Source organism: Leopardus geoffroyi, chromosome D1, assembly GCF_018350155.1.
Source record: "Leopardus geoffroyi isolate Oge1 chromosome D1, O.geoffroyi_Oge1_pat1.0, whole genome shotgun sequence".
Taxonomy (NCBI): Eukaryota; Metazoa; Chordata; class Mammalia; order Carnivora; family Felidae; genus Leopardus; species Leopardus geoffroyi.
This window is the reverse complement of record NC_059329.1, coordinates 23,123,254-23,143,418: the sequence shown is the minus strand read 5'-3', so window position 1 is coordinate 23,143,418 and position 20,165 is coordinate 23,123,254. Positions and strand designations below refer to the sequence as shown.

General features: G+C 38.9%; 1 protein-coding gene across 5 annotated transcripts in view; it reads right to left on the bottom strand.

Annotated features, from left to right (window-relative positions):
- FAM118B (family with sequence similarity 118 member B) overlaps positions 1 to 20,165 on the bottom strand; it is a 48,961-nt gene that overhangs the window by 2,835 nt on the left and 25,961 nt on the right. For 4 of the 5 annotated variants that reach the window (XR_006713872.1, XM_045483404.1, XM_045483407.1 and 1 more), the window contains exons 3-6: positions 17,137 to 17,389; positions 8,015 to 8,242; positions 5,773 to 5,901; positions 4,184 to 4,469 (exon numbers count right to left, since the gene is read on the bottom strand). Coding sequence is in view for 3 of the 5 variants with exons in the window: in XM_045483404.1 (XP_045339360.1) it covers positions 4,184 to 4,469; positions 5,773 to 5,901; positions 8,015 to 8,242; positions 17,137 to 17,389 (896 nt within the window). In the remaining 2 variants the exon portion in view is untranslated. Of the gene's footprint in view, positions 1 to 137; positions 250 to 4,183; positions 4,470 to 5,772; positions 5,902 to 8,014; positions 8,243 to 17,136; positions 17,390 to 20,165 lie in introns of all 5 variants that reach the window. The other variant, XR_006713873.1, reaches the window with a different exon arrangement.

The following is a 20,165-nucleotide window of genomic DNA, read 5'->3' as shown; positions in this document are numbered from 1 at the left end:
TTTGTCAAGAAAAGATTTTGTTTAACAGGAACAGCTGAACAGGGGGATTTTGTTATTGCTTTTAATTTTAGCATCATCCCTGGGTAGAAGGTCTCAAAATGCAGATCAAGAGAAATATGCAGAGCTTGGGTAGGTACCTCTTGTTTGATGACAATACAATATGCTCAGTGGAAAAGCCTACTGAAAAGTCCTAAGGTGGGCCAACAACAGAAGAATCTGAAGCATGGCAGGACAGCAGAAAATGCATCCCTAAAGAAAGAATAGCAAATTGTTTTTCACAAGAGACAAACCCAAAGGTTTGTCTTTTGAAAGGATTTTCTAAAAACCATAAAAAATCCTACAAAAGAACACAGGCAGTAACCTCTTTGACATTGGTCGTAGCAATTTTTTTCTACACATGTCTCCTGAGGCAAGGGAAACAAAAACAAAAATAAAATATTGGGATTACATCAAAATAAAAAGCTTCTGCACAGCAAAAGAAACAATCCGCAAAACTGAAAGGCAACCTACTAAATGCAGGAGAAGATATCTGCAAATAACCTATCTGATAAAGGGTTAGTATCCAAAATATATAAAGAACTTATAAAACTCAACACACCCCAACACCCCCCCCCCCCCCCCCGCCAATAATCCAATTAAAAAACCGGCAGAAGGGGTGCCTGGGTGGCTCAGTCAGGTGAGCATCCGACTTCAGCTCAGGTCATGATCTCACAGTCCGCGAGTTCGAGCCCTGCATTGGGCTCTGTGCTGACAGCTCAGAGCCTGGAACTTGCTTCCAATTCTGTGTCTCCCTCTCTCTCTGCCCCTCCGCCACTCATGCTCTGTCTTTCTCTCTCTCTCAAAAACTAAATAAACAAACAAAAAAATTAAAACAAAAAACAGGCAGAAGACATGAACAGACATTTCTCCAAAGAAGACCTATAGATGGCCAACAGATACATGAAAAGATGTTCACCATCACTTACCATCAGGGAAAAACAAATCAAAACTACAATGAGGTATCACCTCACACCTGTCATATTGGCTAAAATCAACAACATAAGAAACAACTGGTGTTGGCAAGAATGTAGAGAAAAACAACCCTTGTGCACTGTGGTAGGAATGCAAACTGGTACACACACTGTGGAAAACAGTATAGAGGGTCCTCAAAAAGTTAAAAATAGAACTACCCTATGACCCAGCAATCACTCTATTGGATATTTACCCAAGGAATATAAAAACACTAATTCCAAGGGATACATGCACCCCTGTTTGTAGCAGGAGTATTTACAATAGCCAGGAAATGGAAACAGCCCAAGTGTCTATCACTTGATGAATGGATAAAGATGTGAGGGTGTGTGTGTGTGTGTGTGTGTGCGTGCGCGCGCTGGAATAGTACTCAGCCATAAAAAAGAATGAAATCTTGCCATTAGCAATGACATGCATAAAGCTGGAGAGTATAATGCTAAGAAAAATAAGTCAGAGAAAGGACAAATACCATAGGATCTCACCTGTGTAATTTAAGAAATAAAAATTAACAAAGGAGGAAAAAAAGAGAGAGACAAATCACAAAACAGATTCTTAACTACAGAGAGCCAACTTAGAGTTACCAGAGGAAAGGTGGGTGAGGGAATGGGTAAATAGATGATGGGGATTAAGGAATGCATGTGTGGCGGTGAGCACCAGGTGATGTATGAAATTGATCAATTGCTATACTGTACATGTGAAACTAATATAACTGGAATTAAAATAAAAACATTAAAAAAAAGGTTTTCTGGGGGCACCTGGGTGACTCAGTCTGTTAAGCATCCGACTCTTGGTTTCAGCTCAGGTCATGATCACACAGTTTGTGGGTTCAAGCCCCACATTGGGCTCTGTGCTGACAGTGTGGAGCCTGCTTGGGATTCTCCCCCCCACCATCTCTCTGACCTTTCCCCGCTCTCTCTCTCTCTCAAAATAAGTAAACTTAAAAAAAAAAAAAAAGTGGGGGGACAGTTCTAAAGTCTTTGGGAAAAAGGGTTGATATCGTTTTTGGTGTTCAGTTATGGTGATGCCTTTTACAAATCTGGTTCCATCAAAGCATAGCCATTGATATCTAAGAGCTTGTGGAATTTCTCATTATAGGAGAATTCCACTTGAAACAATGTGATTCAGAAAAGAAATCAGGGAATATCAGATTTAGGAAAATTTCTCTCTATATTAAATTACCTGTACTTTCTTAGGTCCCCTAAGATGCATTCAGATTGACAATGAAAATATATATTAACATACACTTTTCAGAATATATACTACATACAACAGCAAAGTGGGTTGTTTGTGGGATTTTTATTTTAGAGAGAAGAGAGTGTACATGAGTGGGGAAGAGGGGCAGAAGGAGAGAATCTTCAGCAGGCTCCGGGCTCAGCAAGGAGACCAAAGCAGAGCTTGATCCCATAACCCTGAGATCATGACCTGAGCTGAAATCAAGAGTCAAGACACTTGACTGAGACTGAGCCACCCAGGCGCCCCACAACTGCAAAGTTTTAAAAAGCATTCTCCAATTTAGCTGATACCAAAAAATTCTGCATTTTGTAGGGTACTGGGAGCTTGTCTGGAGCCATTAATAAACCAAACCTTTTATCCCCATTTAGCTTTGTCAGAACCTGGAGGCAGGGGTTCCTGGATTCTCTGTCCCTCTCTCTCTGCCCTGCTCCTGCACCTATGGGCATGTGTGCTCACTTGCTCTCTCTCCCTCTAAAAATAAACTTAAAAAAAAAAAAAAAAAAAGCTGGAGGTAAAATAACGAGTGGTACCACTAACCTCTATATCTAATACCACCATAACAGTTTCCAAATAATATTTTAGGTGTTTTTTCTATTTGTAAAGATAATCACTGTTGGAAATGTTAACAGAAAAATACTAAAAAAGAAACACCTTAAATCCTACCCCAAAAAGAAACCATAGTTAATTTAATAAACATCATTCCAAATATTTCTCAATACAGACACAAACAAAAATAGAATACATCTACAATTCTGTATGAATAGGACGGACCATGGCATTCTACAACCTGCTGTTCTTTATGCACAGTATTAGGTGTCTGATGTCTTTTTGGGCAACAAAATTTTCCCTCTTATGGCTTGTGTTTCATCAATTAAAAAATGCTGATGTATTTGCAAATTCCATATTAACTAGAATATTTTAGGTTGCTTCCCTTTTTTTTTTTTTTTTTTTTTTTGGCCATTATATTCAAAACTCATTACATTCCCGCACCTGTTATCTCTATGCAATTATGTAGTATAACTGTGCAATTGTCTAATTATCTCCTTAGGAGAAGTATGTAAGATAAATTGCATCAAGTGGGATTTCTAGGTCAAAAGTTTTTAAATTTTGAGCAATATTCCAAAACTTCCCCTTCAGAAAAGCTGTACTAATTTTACCTTCCCACCAACATGATGTGAATACATTTCTTTCCTCATAGCTGTAGCCAAAACTGAGTTATCTATCAGTCTTTTTGATTTCGAAATCTAAATTTTATTATTTTACTTTTTTATTAAAAAACTTTTTTTTAATGTTTACTTTTGAGAGAGACAGAGGCAGAACACGAATGGGGGAGGGGCAGAGAGAGAAGGACAGACAGAATCCCAAACAGGCTCCAGGCTCTGGGCTTACGATGCAGGGCTCGAACCCATAAACCATGAGATCATGTCACCTGAGGAAAGCAGACGCTTAATGGACTGAGCCACCCAGGTGCCCCTATTTTTTTTTTTTTAAAGTTTATTTGAGAGAGACAGAGACAGCATGAGTTGGGGGAGGGACAGAGAGAAGGTAAGAATCCTAAGCAGGCTTTGCACTGCCAGCACAGCACAGAGCCAGAATGTGGGGCCTGAACTCATGAGACCATGAGGTCACCACCTGAGAGCCAAAACCAAGAGTCGGACGCTTAACTGACTGAGCCATCTAGGCGCCCTGCAATCTAAATTTTAATTGCATTTCACTGACAATTAGGCTGATTTTTTTATTCTTCCCACTTCTATATTAAACTGCTTGACTATGTCTTGGTCCACTTTCCTAATATCCAAATGGCAGCTTAGTCTAACGCAAAGACTAACCATGATCTCCCTTCATAATATGGTTGGGATTATAGTCCTTGTGTTGGTAATGACTTTACTCATCACAAATACATAAAAGGAGCTGTTATTCTCAGTGTCAAAATACATCTTACCTGATCTACCCCTCGTGGAGATCTCACATGTCAGTCGCCTGAAATATTCTGGGAGATCAGCATATTCATTTCCATAGGAGATGACCTTAATTCCTTTGTCCAGCATGTTTTCTCGAAGCTTCTTGAACTCATCCACATCTCCTCTCCGAACCAGCATGAAATGTTCTAAGTCAGATTTATGCTTCACAGCCTCCAGAAAAAGGGCTTGGAAAGTGGTATCATCCACAGTCCAGCCACAGCCCAGGAAAAGAAATGACTTGTTCTCATACAGTTTCTGAATCTCTCTCTTGCAGGAAAAGAAACGACATATTAAATGACACTGTGAAGACACACGCAAGGCATGTCAAAAACAAAAAAGTCAACAGGCTCACAACTACTACATTTAGCAGCCTGTGATGATCACTCAATGAAAACTTAAGAAGGTATATTCATTCCACAAAGGAGTCTGATCCTGTATATTCCTGTAAGTTGATGACTAGTCCAAAATTTTATCTTTACCTAGCATTCTACTACTCTCTATTCAGGCTTTCACTGGGTTGGCACTGGTCAAATGGCTATATAGTTTATTTGTCAGACCTACGTGCCCAGAGGCCATAAAGCAATGAGAAGTTTTCAATATATCTTACTCTTTCCATTTTCTGGATCATATTTTCTTTTTTTGCTTTACAAACTGAACCATGGATCACCAGAGAAGATCACTCCATCACCAGATTTGCTCAAAAAAAGCTAAGACACTTAGAACATCAATATGTGTGTATATGTACATATATGTATATATACGTACATACAAAAACATCAGAAATGATTCTGCTTATGGATCACTCAATGTCAATGACGGATGCAATTAAAACCAACGTCAGGGAAAGTACAGGTGGAAAAGAGTCCCTTATGCTTTTCCTGGTCTTTCTTTTGCTGCATCATGCAAAGATACTATCATCCAGCCCTGAAAACAGCCAGTATATACCAGTCTCAGAGTTGGAGAGTTGGGGGCCAGTGAATTTTCCCCACATATCCCTGGCCAGAGAGTGTTTCTGGTGTTCACACATACATATAAACAAGTCTTAAATTTGTGTCCCCAAAAAGCAACAAGCTTTTCCACAAAGCTTTTTTATCACGCTACCTAATTTTTTTCAATTTTTGCACTGAGCAGTGTGAATAAGTGTGTTAATTCAATATAAGCCCATCCCTGTTCACACACAGTCTCTTAGAACGTATGTTCTAGGAGTGATTGGTCAGCAAAAAGGTACATAAATTGTTTTTGGCAGAGAGAGGGTTATTAATACTATAACAAACCAAAGGATGAAGAAGGGTAATGATGTATTCTTTGTATGCAAGGATGATGCCAATGACAGAGTGCCATCTGCTGGCTGTCAATCAGGAATAAAGTAAAACCCTATGGCTTGATACCTGAAGAGACGTTCAAAAATTCCTAAGATGGCCTGCACAACCACAAGCTAAGAAGCACAGAAAGAATGTCTGAACTTCCAGTTTTAACTCATAGGGAAAATGTCATCCCATGAAGACCAACAGTATATTTAGAGGTTTCCCAGGAAGGCCTTCTTGAGACCAGCAAGATCAGCACTACTCACCATAACTTCAGTGTTCCTGAGCACATTCTGATACCCTGCTGGGTGCAGGACAATGCCACTAGGATTGGTGTAGACTCCATGGATGTGTAAGACGCTCAGCTTCCGCTTCTCCTGAGCCCACTCTAGAACCTATATAACACAAATATAGCTCAACCAGGTCGGCAGGGCTGAGCACCTGCTTAAAGGTCCCCATGGGTAAAAGACTGTTTTTATGGATCAGGCTGCTGACATAACTCTTTATATCACAGGGCAAGAACGCAAAACCCAATGTGGCCTCAGTTTCCATTTGAAGTGTGGCTGTTAGGACTGATAGAAGCACGTCTGGCGATTTCTCTTTGAAAGTAGCCATCAAAAATTAGGTATTACTTATCATCAGTTGCAGAAATGACAGGGCTCTTACCACTGGTGATATACATGACAGCTATGGATGACTATTTCAGTAATGATCCCTAAGATATCAAGTCTCCTTGTATCCAGGCCCTGTGTAGTCCCTTTTCGCACTTACTCCAGGCTTGGCCACTGGCCTGCTTCAGCCAACGTGGCGTTAGCAAACACAATGCATGCAGCAACTTGAAAAATGTTGGCGTGAGTCTCCTTTCTCTTTTGCTGCTTTTGGAACCCAGCTACTGTGTGAAGCAGCCTTGGCTAGCCCGCTAGAGATGTGTGGCCCAGCCACTGCCTGTACCACCAGACATGGAAACAAGGGCCACCTGACACCACCCAGCCTTAGTCTAGCCCCCGGATGACTGCAACCATGTGGGGAACCGGTAAAACCAGCAGGACTGCCAAACTGAGCCTCTAAGCCCAGCTCAGATCACTCATTCACATTATCATGTGCAAATAAAATGTTTGAAGCTCCAGCGTTTAGGGTGGTTTCTTGTGCAGCTGATAAGCAACACAAGAATCACTTCGGTCTCACCTGAGTTACCTAAAAGGTTACCAATGAAGAACAGTCACTTAGGGACAATGATAACAATAGCCACCTGGATGCCATGGTTCCATTTACTCAAGACCCTGAGAAAGCATAATTTTATTCTCTTAACATTCTAGAGAAATTAGGTATGGGTTAGGAAAAATAGTAAACAGGCGGAGAGATACTGAATCTGAATATCACTAGGCCCCATTCTGACTACCAGTCAATGGCTTTAACCACTAGACTTCAATATGGCCCTCGTGTGAACTAAAAATACAAAGCAAATCTTGAGGTTCCAAGATTTAAATGAGAAAGAAAATAGCAAGTCTGATACTAGCCTTAACATTTGATTTCCTTTCAAAACCTGACTTCAAGGTCAGCAAAATCACAAGAAATCTCAAGAATGATATTGTAGCTACTTCTCTGGCAGAGACAGTGTACTGGGACAATGAATGCCAGTGGGTGAAACACTTTTCTATCCAAACTCTAGTTATTTGGGCTCTAGGTTGGACACAAAGACAGGTTCCTTGGAAAACAAAGTGTAGAAGGAAAATTACAAAAATACAAAGCAGGGCACATGAAACCTGGTGGCATTTTACAACCTGGTTTTTTCTTTTTTTTTTCTTCTTCTTTGATCATGTCTCTGACATCTTTTTATGGCGATAAAAATATTTTCCCTTTCATGGCTTCACCGTATTTCATCAATTAGGTAAATGTTGGTGTATGTACAGAATCTCCTATTGGTGCTAGAGTTCAAATTACAAATTCAAGTGACCAGTCTAAGAAAAAAGCTTCATCTTATTAGTTGACCTAGATCAACATAATATCATGGTAAATGGCTTGGGTACAGTATGAACTATATTAATAATAATAATAAAAAGGCTCTCAAGGTTTCCACTGAACATTAACTTTAACCCAGCTATCACTTTGCTTGAAAGTTGCTCTCCAGACATCATAAAGTAGTTTTCATACATTTCTAATAATGTCATGAAGAATATATCCTAAGATATCTAAATCAGTATTACACTCACCTGATGTTCGCAAACGTTAAAGAGATCTTACAGTTCTAATGACTTTTTATAACCGTGCTTTGAAATTTGGTGAAACTGTCAAAACTCACAGAACTGAACACTTTTAAGGTCTGTGCATTTTACTTCATGTTGATTTTATCTCAAAAACCAAAAAAAATAAAAATCCAACCAAAGACAAGAATCTTCCTTTCTACCTTGACATAAATACCAGTAAATGTATAATATACCAACTAGAAAATAGTTTTTCTGAAGACACAACCCATTAGCCCAAAGAAGAGACTAATCCTTTACTTTTTACCTTTTTCTCATCAGTAAGGTCAAGGGATTCGAGTTGTTTTCCCTGATCAGCTGCATACAGTTCCAGGAGATTATCAAAATTTGTAGTTAATACGAGGGCTCCATTTTCCATCAGGTGGAGAACTGACTGAAGGAGTTGTTTTCCAGAATCTTCCATCTTTGACTCCAAGTCATCAAATACTTCATATAAACAGTCTTTGAAAAATGTGGATCGAACATTACTAGTTCTCTGGGGAGGGATTTGAAAGAGAAAAATTAATTCTAGGTGTTTTGGTAGGTCATTTGTTTTAATTACAATTATACAGCAAATTTTTGAAGAGAACACTCTGTACTTAAAATAAGGATAAAATACTGTCTACCTCAAAGAGTTATAAGAAAAATAGGATGATACATGCCAAATGCTTAGCACAATGCCTAGCACATAATAAGTGATCGGTACTATTACATCATATGCACAAAAAAGAAGTTCTCTAAATAAGCATTTTCATAGATTAAAAGACAGCTCTAAAATGTGGTTTAGTGTCTCTTTTTCTAATCCTGGGTGCTTTTTACAGATGCTTATAGATTCCTTTTCTCTCTGCCTGTTTTTTTCCCCTAGCATAATTTAGGAATTCATTTACAGATATGCTAGGAAAAATCCTTAGGGTATAACAAAGGTTATCAAAATTATGCATTTTGCAACTATTAAAAATACCAAACACTAATGAGTTAAAAAAAACAGACATCCTACTTCTTTACATATGGTTCATCTGAATAAGTGCTTTCCCAGGTTCATTCTGAATGTATGTAAATGTCAAGAACTAATGAGGAACTATAATACAAACCTCAGGTAGGAAGGTGGCTTTATTTTTTGTAATTTTTATTATTTTTTTCATTAAAAAAACTTTTTTTTAATGTTTATTATTTTTGAGAGAGAGAGAGAGAGAGAGAGAGAGAGAGAGAGAGAGAGAGAAAACACGAGTGGGGGAGGGACAGAGAAAAAGGGAGACGGAATCCAAAGCAGGCTCCAGGCTCTGAGCTATCAGCACAGAGCCCAACGCTGGGCTAGAACCCACAAACTGTGAGATCATGACCTGAGCCAAAGTCAGATGCTTAACCAGACGCTTAACCGACTGAGCCACCTAGGCGCCCCAGGAATGTGGCTTTATAACTTGAAAGACAAAGTGGCCCTGGGGCACAGGAGTTTCAAATGGGAAGGTAACTATGTAATGTGCTACAACAAATGCCTGATCCTTATCTTGTTCCTGCAATACTATTTCAGTAGATAATATCAGAGCAAGAATTAGTTCATACAGGCGCCAATATTTCCCATTCAAACTCCAAGCAATTGCCATTAGCAGCTAGACAGGTAGATAATGAGCTCCTTCTGCTTTTCCTCAAAGTAGTCCCCCTACCTTCCTGGTTTCCTTTGTGTATCTTTCTAATAGCACAATGCTCAGAGAAAAATCCGTTTCCATGGAACCACATAAGCAGATTCATAAAATACACTTCCATGTGCCAAATTCTTTTCCTAATTTTTCCAGGTATTTTTAAAAACTATCCATTCTTTAAAAATTATACCTACCAAAAAATGGTAAATATTTAAACTGTAGAAAAACTGGAGCACAGGGGTGAAACAGTACAGTACCTCTGTATTTGATGGTGAGACACCTTGAAGTTTATCTTGTCTATCAATCACTATTCCATGCTGTATCTACCACTAGACAGGCTTCTCATTCATCAGCGTGCTCAAAGATCCTCTTCTAGGGCTAACTAGATGCTATAGACCATATTTATGTGGCTGAGAATGTGGGTCATGTTTTTCAACTTGTCCATTTTCATTACATAATGGCATTAATAATTACATCACATACTAGCAACCCACAGACAACCAATTGGGGACTCTAACACTTTATCAGAATGAACGATCTGATCAGAAACTGTGAAGAACCTATAATCACACTTACCAAAAATATGATGCCCCTGTAATATCTACCAAAATTACAACCCAATTACCCTACAGTCTTGCAGTTCCATTTCGGGGAATATATCCCACAGATATACTTCAAACAAATGAAATGACATATACAAGATTATCACTGCTCTGTTATCTGTAGTAGTAAAAGACTGGAAACAAGCGAAGTATCCACATGTAGGAGACGGATATGGCCAAGAACCCATATAAAGGAAGCCGGTATGGAAAGATCTCCAGGATATACTGTTAAGTAAAACAAACAAGGTGCAGAACAGTACCTTTAGAACGTACCTGGGGTGCCTGAGTGGCTTAGTTGGTTAAGCACCCAACTTCGGCTCAGGTCATGATCTCATGGTTCGTGAGTATGAGCCCCCACATGAGGCTCTGTGCTGACAATGCAGAGCTTGCTTAGGATTCTCTTTCTCTCTCTCTGGCCCCCCTGTGTGCATGCTCTCTCTCTCTCAAAATAAATAATCTTAAAACAAATCTATTAAAAAAATAAAAAAAGAATGTACCTGTTGACATGGGGGATGGAGGAGGTAGTGAGGTAAGAATATTTGCTTGTTTTACAAAGAGGAACACTGGAAGGATGCTCAAAAAGCTAGTAAGAGTGGTGACCTATGGGGGAGGGGTGAAATGTGGGAAGAGGAGATAGACAAAGACATGGTGGGAGTGAAATGTCACAACATAATGTAAACCTTTTTACATCATTTTGATTTCTGCAATGTGCATAATACCTACTCAAAAAAGCAAAATTAAGTTTCAAATGAAATAAAAACTATAGTGATTTTAAAAACTTCCTTATTGTGCTTTATATCTTCATTTTGTACTCTGATTCATACAAAGTCATATAATAGTATATTCTAGAGCCAGTTAATCATTACGCACACAGATAAAAACACCTGAGTATACAATCAGGTAGGTAATCATGGGTATGGAATAGTTCCTTGCTTCTAAGGAAAGAAATACAAAAGGTTAAAGCCTGGGAATAAATGTTATAAGTCATTTATTTCAGCTATCTCTTAGTTCTATTCCTTTATCACATCTTGCATATCAACACTGAGAGGAACGAGAGAGATTTCTGCAGCTGTACTGATTTCCTCAGACTTTAAAACGAACACTTCTCTCCCTGAAAGCATGTGACCCTAGAACTAAGTTTCCCACCAGCAGTCTAAGCAAAGACAAAGGAATGAAAACAAACAAGGAGGTTCCATGGTCCAAAGGAAATGCCAAACTCCCACACAATTTTAAGGACATGTTCTCATTCATTTAAAACAGTGAACTGAATCCAGTGCTACTTCATTTCCTTTTACCCTGTAACTCGCATCTTTCTGATACCAGATACAGTAAGAAACAAAATCCTGACTCTTTCCAACGAAGGTTATGACCATTTATAGTACATTTACTATGTGCCAAACACTTCATATACATTATCTCACTTGTTCTTCACATGAGTTAAGTAGTATTAGCCCAGTTTTTACAGGTGCAAAAATAGATTCTGAGAAGTTCAGTGATTTTCCCAGGGTCCTAGTTCATTTAAATGCCAAGTCTGATTCTGAAACCCAAGTTCTCTGCATTGAATGCACAATGTCACCGCCTTACAAAAAACTGGCCCAGTAGACAGGTCTATTAACCCTGCCATGTTACTGCTCTTAGATTCGAAAGAAAGAAAGAAAGAAAGAAAGAAAGAAAGAAAGAAAGAAAGAAAGAAAGAAAGAAAGGAAGGAAGGAAGAAAGAAAGAAAGGAAGAAGGAAAGAAGGAAAGAAGGAAAGAAGGAAAGAAGGAGGAAAGAAAGAAAGGACATTTTCAAAACACGTAAAAGTAAAAAGAACATAATGCCCCCTGTAGACCCATCATCCAGTTTCAACAATTACCACACATGGCCCATCTTATTTCATCTAAGCTCCCCTCTACCACACCCCTGCCACCTTCTCCCCTTCGTGGAATTTCTTCTGAAGCGATTCCCAAACATCATTTCATGCAGATACTTCAACAGTTCCCTAAAAGATAAGGACTCCCCTTTACATATAAAACAAAACTGCACTACCACCTATCACACCTAAAAAAAAAAAGCAGTAATACAAATTCCTTAATATCAAATATCTAGTGTTCAAATTTCCAAGTTTGTGTGTCTTTTTAAAATTTGGCTTTATTTATTTATTTTGAGAGAGAAAGCACACATGAGTGAGGGAGGGGCAGAGAGAGGGGAACAGAGGATTCTAAAGCAGACTCTGTGCTGACAGCAGAGAGCCCAATGCAGGGGTCGAACTCAGGAACCATGAGATCATGATCTGAGCCGAAGTCGGACACTTAACCGACTGAGCTTCCCAGGCGCCCCAGTGTATCTTTTTCTTAAAGCCTCTGGGTTGCCTGTTATTTTTTTCTCACATATCCTCTATTAAAGTGGTTTTCAAAATGTGGCCCATGGACCCCATGGATCTCTAAGATCCTTTAATGAGTCTGAAAAGTAAAATTATTTTCATAATTAATATTAAGGTGATTTTTGTCTTTTAAACTGTGCTGATATTTGCACTGATGGTACAAAAGCAATGGTGGGTAAAACTGTTGGTGCCTTAGTGTGAATCCAGACAGTGGAACCAAGCTGTGCCAGTGATCACTGTATTCTTCACTACCAAAGACTTACAGTAAGAAAAAAACCTCAGTTTCCCTTAAGAATGCCCTTAACGAAACAGTAAACATTACTAACTGTATTAAACCTTGCTCCTTGAGCACATGTCTGCTTAAGAGTCTGTGTGAAGAAACAGGAGCTCTGCACAGAGCACAGGTGCTGCAGACTGAAGTAAGATGGCTGTCTCCAGGCAAAATACTTGTGTGGCCAAGCTGTAAACTCAACTGGCAACCTGTTCTCATCAAACGTTATTTTTACTTGAATGAATGACAGACACACTACAGTTATTCAGATTTGGGTTTTCTCAGGCAATGTTGCAAAAAAAAAGTGAGCCTGCCGTTTCGAGGAAAACAACGGAGCATTGCTGCCATGGCTGCCAATGACAAAAGTTGAGCTTTCAAGCAAAAACCAGAATTTTAGAAAACCTTATTCTGCCACCATGAGCTCGACTGCTTCCAGATACCTCTGTGAGGGATGGGTGGTGTCATTAATGGATGCAATTTTGTTGACTCTGTAGTGAAATGTGTCAGTATCTAGAAGATATATATAACTCAGAGAACCAATATTTTCCAAATGAAAAATGCACAATATTGCAAAAGGGTGAAAGATGGGGGAAAGATTCATCCTAAATGCAAGATGGCGGGGCACCTGGGTGGCTCAGTCGGCTGAGTGTCTGACTTCGGCTCAGGTCATGATCTCGCGGTCACGGGTTTGAGCCCTGCATCTGGACTCTTTGCTGTCAGTGCAGAGCCCACTTTGGATCTTCTGTCGACCTCTTTCTCTGCCCTTCCCCCGCTCACATTTGTTCTCTCTCTCTCCCAAAAATAAACAATTTAAAAAAATAAATAAATGCAAGATGCACGGATTTTAATGCAACAAAATAGGAGAAGTTCAGATTCCATATTCCTATTAATATGGATTTGACTTCAGATTCCCTATTGCTATTAATCTTAAGGAAGGAAGTCACTACTTACCTAGTTTTTAGTGTAGTATCAACAATATCTATAATTATCTAAAAAGACTATTAAAATACTTTCTTTTTCAACTACATATCTGTGAGACCTGATTTTTTCCACATACTTACACCAAAACAACACACACTATAGAACACAGATATGTGACTCCAACTGTTTTTGATTAAGCCAGACCTTAAAGAGATTTGTAGAAGTGTGAAACAATACTATTCTTTTCACTAATTTATTTTTGTTTTGGAAAATATAATTATTTTTCACAAACATGTTAGTTAACATGTAATAGGTTTATTGTCACTTTTTTTTAAACTTTGTTATTTTGAAAGAGAGCTTGAGCAAAGGAGAGGTACACAAAGTGGGAGAGAGAGAATCCCAATTAGGCTCCTTACTGTCAGCACAGAGCCTGACGTGGGGCTCAATCCCAGGACTGTGACATTATAACTTGAGCCAAAATCAAGAGTTAGATGCTTAACCAACTGAGCCACCCAGGCGCCCTGGTTTATTGCTATTTTTAAGTGAATTAGTATTTTAAACATTTCTCAATTTTTTTTTACCGTTTATTTATTTTTGAGAGACAGAAAGGGAGCATGAGTGAGTGTGGGGCAGACAGAGAGGGAGACACAGAATCCCAAACAGGCTCTAGGCCCTGAGCTGTCAGCACAGAGCCCGATGTGGGACCCGAACCCACGAACGGTGAGATCATGACCCAGGCTGAAGTCAGATGCTTAATCGACTGAGCCACCCAGGTGCCCCTAAACATTTCTCAATTTTTAATACAGTGAATATTGACAGATATACTTCACAAGAACAAAAGTTGAGATTCTCAAAAATTTTTAGGCATATAAAGCAAGTCTTGAGACCAAAAGGTTTGATAATTGCTCCTCTGATGCAACTGACACTAACCCACAACTACACTTTCAGGCTAATAATAAATCTTCATCCAAAGATAATTAGTGACCCCAGTCTGGTACATTTGGTAGGTATACACTTAATGACACTGACTTTAAATCTCATTACTTTCAATCAACTCATCCAGCTAGCAAAATCATGTTTTCTGTTCTCAAGAGACCATGGTGATGGATTAGAGACGGCTATGGTCAAGACAATAGAGGGCATGACAACACTACATCCTAGTTGGAAACAGAACTTGTTCATTCACAGACCAATCCTCCTAGTCGGACACAGTACTCTTTTTCCTCATGAGTTCTCTTCCTTCTTTTTTTTGTCTCCCCCAGAAAGATAACATTTTTTAAATTAATTAGCTGACACATTTCCAATAACATTTTCCCTTGTATTTTCTGGCTTTATACTCTTTAATTGACTCTTTATATGACGGAATTTTGGATTATTTTTTAGACATTAAGAAATTATGTTTTCTTTCCTCCCTGTTCTCAAGTGTACTTTATCAGATATTAATATAGCCACTCTCACTTTCTATTGATCAGTGTTTGAATCATACCTGTTTTCTATCCTTTTACCTTTATTTCTACAGCTGTGCTGAGATACAATTTTCATGACATACAATTCACTTATTTGAAGTGTAAATTCAATGATAATTTTTAGATTCACAGATACCGCAACTGTCGCCACAGTCAATGTTAGGACATTTCACCATATCAAAAAGAAACCAGGTACTCTTTAAATATCACCCAGCTGCCCTCCATCCATGCTCCAGCCCTCAACAAGTACTACTATACTTTTTCTAACAGGTTTCCCTATTCTGGACATTCTGTATGAATGGAATCATCTAGTATGGGGTCTTTTGTAAATGATTCCTACTTAGCATACATTATGCTAAGGTCATTCATGCTGCAGCATGTATCAGTACTGAATTTCCTTTTATTGGCAAGAAGTATTCCATTGTATGAATATGCCACATTTTGATTATTCATTTGACAGCTGACAGACCTCTGGATTACTTCCACCTTTTGGCTATTATGAATAATGCTATCAATGTTTGCTTGTAAGTTTTTGTCCAAACATGTTTTCATTTCTCTTGGGTGTATCCAGAAGTGGAACTGTTGGGTCAGATGGTAGCTCTATATTTAACTGTTTGAGGAACTGCCAGACCGTGTTCCACATTGTCCGCACCATTTCACAAGCCCAGCAGTGCATGAGGATTTCAATTTCTCCACATCCTCGCCAACACTTAATTATCTGACCGTCTGACTCTGGCCGTCCTGGCCCAAGTGAAGTAGCACCTCAGGTGGTTCTGATTTGCACTCTGCTAATGACGTCTCATGTGGAGCCTCTTTTCGTGTGCTTATTGGCCGTTTCCCTTGGAACAATGTCTATTCAAGTCCTTTGCCACTTAAAAATTGAATTATTTGCCTTTTTATTGTTAAGTTATAATACTTCTTTATATATTCTGGATACTACACCTTTAGAAGATACAGGAGTTGCTAATATTTTCTCCCATTCTGGGGGGCTCTCTTTTCACTTTCTTATAGATAGTGGTCATTGAACCTAACAGATTTTATGTTTGGTAAAGTCCAGTGTTACCTATCTTTTGCTACTTGTGCTTTTTTGGTGTCATGTTTAAAACACTGCGTTTTAATGTGACACAAAGTCATTAAGTTTTAAATCTGTTTTCTTCTAGAGTTTTATAGTTTTAGCTCCATATTTAGGTCTTTAATCCATTTTGAGTTCATTTCTGTATATGGTACCGGACAGAGGTCACATGAGCCCTTTAAAAGCCTATTATTTATTTACACTATTCTAGGTTAGTTAACAGTTTATCACAACTAAGGATAAGGAAATGAAAAGAGGATGTAAAACATACTAAGTTTCTGAAATGAGTCATGAACCATTTTTCTTCAAAATTTTCTTCTTTTTCTTCAAAAATATGACTTAGTAAGATTTACAACATGCAAATTAAAAAATAAATAAACAAAAATGTTAAAATGTACTATATGCTAACTAACTTGGACGTATATTAAAAAATAAATAAAATTAAAAGAAAAGATTTACAATATGCTTTGGCTACTCTATTATTTGCAAATATATAAATATATTAAATGAATCCTGATTTTGAAGGCATGTTGAAGACAATACAAGACAAGGAGGCCCTTATCATTCAGGATCCTGGGAGTCTTCTTTAGCATATGAAAGTCCCCTTGGTAACTTCTCCTCATCTTTACTTCCCCCAACTCCCAAGTAGTATATATATAATCAGTCACCCCTCACAATCCCAGTGCAGCTCTTTAGCCCACAGGTCCTGTCCCCGTGCTTTAATAAAACCACCTTTTTGCACCAAAGATGTCTCAAGAATTCTTTCTTGGCCATTGGCTCCGAACTCTAACATTTCCACATCACTCAGAAACAACATCATCATCACCATCATCACCACCACCACACACACACACACACACACACACACACACGCATGCACGCACACGCAAATGGGTCAAGATAACTACCCTGAATACGGTCCATAAACAGACATTTTGTAAAAGAGCAAAATGTCATGCAAATCTATAAACTAGAAATGAATATTCTTATTACATTTGGCATATGTGCCATGGTTTCAAAAAATATCAAATCCCAGGGTACACAGGAGGGTACTCACAGGAGAGAGTTTCTGGATAAGGTCATGGGCAACATGGACAAGGTTTTTGTCTTCATGGAGACATTTCTGAAATTTTCTGCTTTCCTCATCTTCTAGAAGATCAAAATCAATGGCAGCATCCAGTAAGGCCTGAATTAACCCCTTCCAGGACTTTAGGGCTGGAACCTGTGGGGCAACTGCAGCACTAATGCCTGTTCCGATCACCAGCACGAGCTCCCGGGGCTTCTTAGTTTTTAAGCTTGGAAGCAGCTTCCTGAAAAAGTCAACCAAATGAAGAGGATTGGAACATCCAACAGATAAGAGGAGGCACACGGAAGGACTGTTGAAAATCACGGTTTTGAGCTATCACTTTCATAATTGCAAAGAGGATAAAGTACCAGTTTCTGATACCTCTCCTAAGTATCTTTTTTTTTAATGTTTATTTATTTTGAGAGAGAGTGAGTGCATGTGTACGTGCATGAATGGGGGGAGGGAGGGGCAGAGAAAGAGGGAGTGAGAGAATCCCAAGCAGGCTCCATGCTGTCAGCACAGAGCTTGACGTGAGGCTTGATCTCAAGAACCGTGAGACCTTGACCCAAGTCAACGTCAAGACACCTAACCAGCTGATCCAGGTAGGTGCCCCATCCTCTCCTGAGTATCTTAAGCAAAAAGACCAGAATTTTGTGCCAAGACTTGCTGAAAAACCTATTTCAGGAATCTTAAAAGGCACTCTTAAAATCAATTTTCTCCCTCATAGTTCTCTCAACCTAAAAAAACCCACTAACAGTAGGAAAAGATCTGATCACATTACAGCCCAGCTGAGTTTTACTAACTTATATTTTAAACCAACACTGAATTTCAAAAAACATGGACTCCAGACAGAAAAGAAATCCATACAAATTAAATTCCCACTGTTGGCAAATATAAAAGAAGAGATGAAAGAAAGCCAAATTTAAGCTCAGATTTCATACACACTATTAAGATAAAACTGAGGGGGCGCCTGGGTGGCGCAGTCGGTTGGGCGTCCGACTTCAGCCAGGTCACGATCTCGCGGTCTGTGAGTTCGAGCCCCGCGTCAGGCTCTGGACTGATGGCTCAGAGCCTGGAGCCTGTTTCCGATTCTGTGTCTCCCTCTCTCTCTGCCCCTCCCCCGTTCATGCTCTGTCTCTCTCTGTCCCAAAAATAAATAAACGTTGAAAAAAAAAAAAATTTTAAAAAAAAAGATAAAACTGAGAATGAGACGGTCAAATATGGGAACAAATTCCACTTCGGTTTTGTTCTAGATTATCTTGAGGCAAAAAAAAAAAAAAAAAAAAAAAAAAAAGGAAGGAAGGAAGAAAAAAAGTAGTTAAGAGAACTGTGAAACACAGGACCTTCACATTACCTAAATAAACAAAGAAAAAAACTATTCAACAGATACGACAAGAAGAGAAAACATTCCTTTCTTATCATGAGAAGCACCACAGAGTTCTGTTTTGAAGAGATAGCAGGGGCACAAGTTTTTGTGTTTTGGCCCCCCCCTTCAATCTGGAAACTACATTAAAATGTGTTTGAAATATGTTTATTCACTTTAATTTTTGCTAATGGTAGGTGTTTTCCAAGAAATTGCCTTTCTCAATCTTTTGTCGAAATAATAAAATAGAAAAAGGATTCGCATTTTGGCATAACGTAAGAAACAGCCTTGGGAAACCTGTTTTGGGAAACCAAACTTTAGAACTGCCTTCCCTATCCCCAACTCCTGCATTCAGTCATTCAACAAATATGAAAAACTTACAAAGTACTAGGACATAAGGGTAGGCACTAATGATGTTCCTATGAATAAAATCAAGTCCCCAGTCTCAAAAGTTTAGTCTATGGGAAAAGACTTGACAATAGATGTCAGAAACTGATGATGAAAAATGTTTCAGTTCAAGGGAATTAAGATATTGAAACATAAAAAAATACATACAGAAAATTTCTAGAAGGGTTCACAAGAACTGTTAATAGTGGTTAGCTCTGGGGATTGGGGAGAACAATGATTTTTACTTCTCACTTGATTGTGCTGTATTACTTGAATTTTTTACCTCATCCATTATAGGTCTGAGGTGTAATTTTGCCTCACTTTTTGTTTCTGATTCTTCCTAAAACCACTAAGTAATTATAAAGTAATTTTTTTAGAAGGCATAAGTTCATAAAAAACAGAATAGGAAAAGATGACAGCAGACAACACAGGCCCACAAAATTTTAGAAGTTGTAAGGTAAGAGCTGATTCCCTCGACAGAACCTTGGGAATGTTCAAATAAGTCTGAAGGTAGAGGGGCAGGTGGGGCCAAGATAAGAGAAGTCACTGCAAGGCTGTCTTAGAAGCAGTTAGAATTCTAAGACTGGAGGCTTGCTCTCCAGAGAGGTTGAGTATTTGAGAACACTGTGCACAGCTTGGGGAAGGAGATTAAGTAAAAGTCAGCATATGAAATGCAAGACTCTCCTTTGCCCCCTTCTCCCAGAGGAAGACTCTCAGACACTGGCAGTGAACCTTATACCTGCACGCTATTCCCCATCCACTCATCTTCTTTTGGGGATAATAGCCAGCATGAGAGAAAAGACCCACAGGTTCTAACAGGCGGCGATTCCTCAGCTCCAGAACCATGCTTGACACCCCCAATGAAGCACGAGAGACCAAGTCCTTTACACACACACAGATTCTCCAACTGGCTCTTTAGTGTCTTCTCTTAAATATGAGCAGACAAAGAAAGGTCACCTTACATTTGAACAAAGCCCCCAATGTGAGAGTTACATCTAAACAAACTAGTACCTAGAAAGAAACCTGCAGGAAACAAGGGACAATACCAGAGAAAGAAGAAAAACTGAAAACAGTTATCTCCATAAATTGAAAAAAAAAAAAAAAAAAAAAAAAAAGGCATCTATGAAACATGAACATTAGAACGCTGTATGCGGCACCTGGGTGGCTCGGTCGGTTAAGTGTCGGACTTCTGCTCAGGTCACGATCTCACGGTTGTGGGTTCGAGGCCCGCATTGGGCTGTGCTGACAGCTCAGAGCCTGGAGCCTGCTT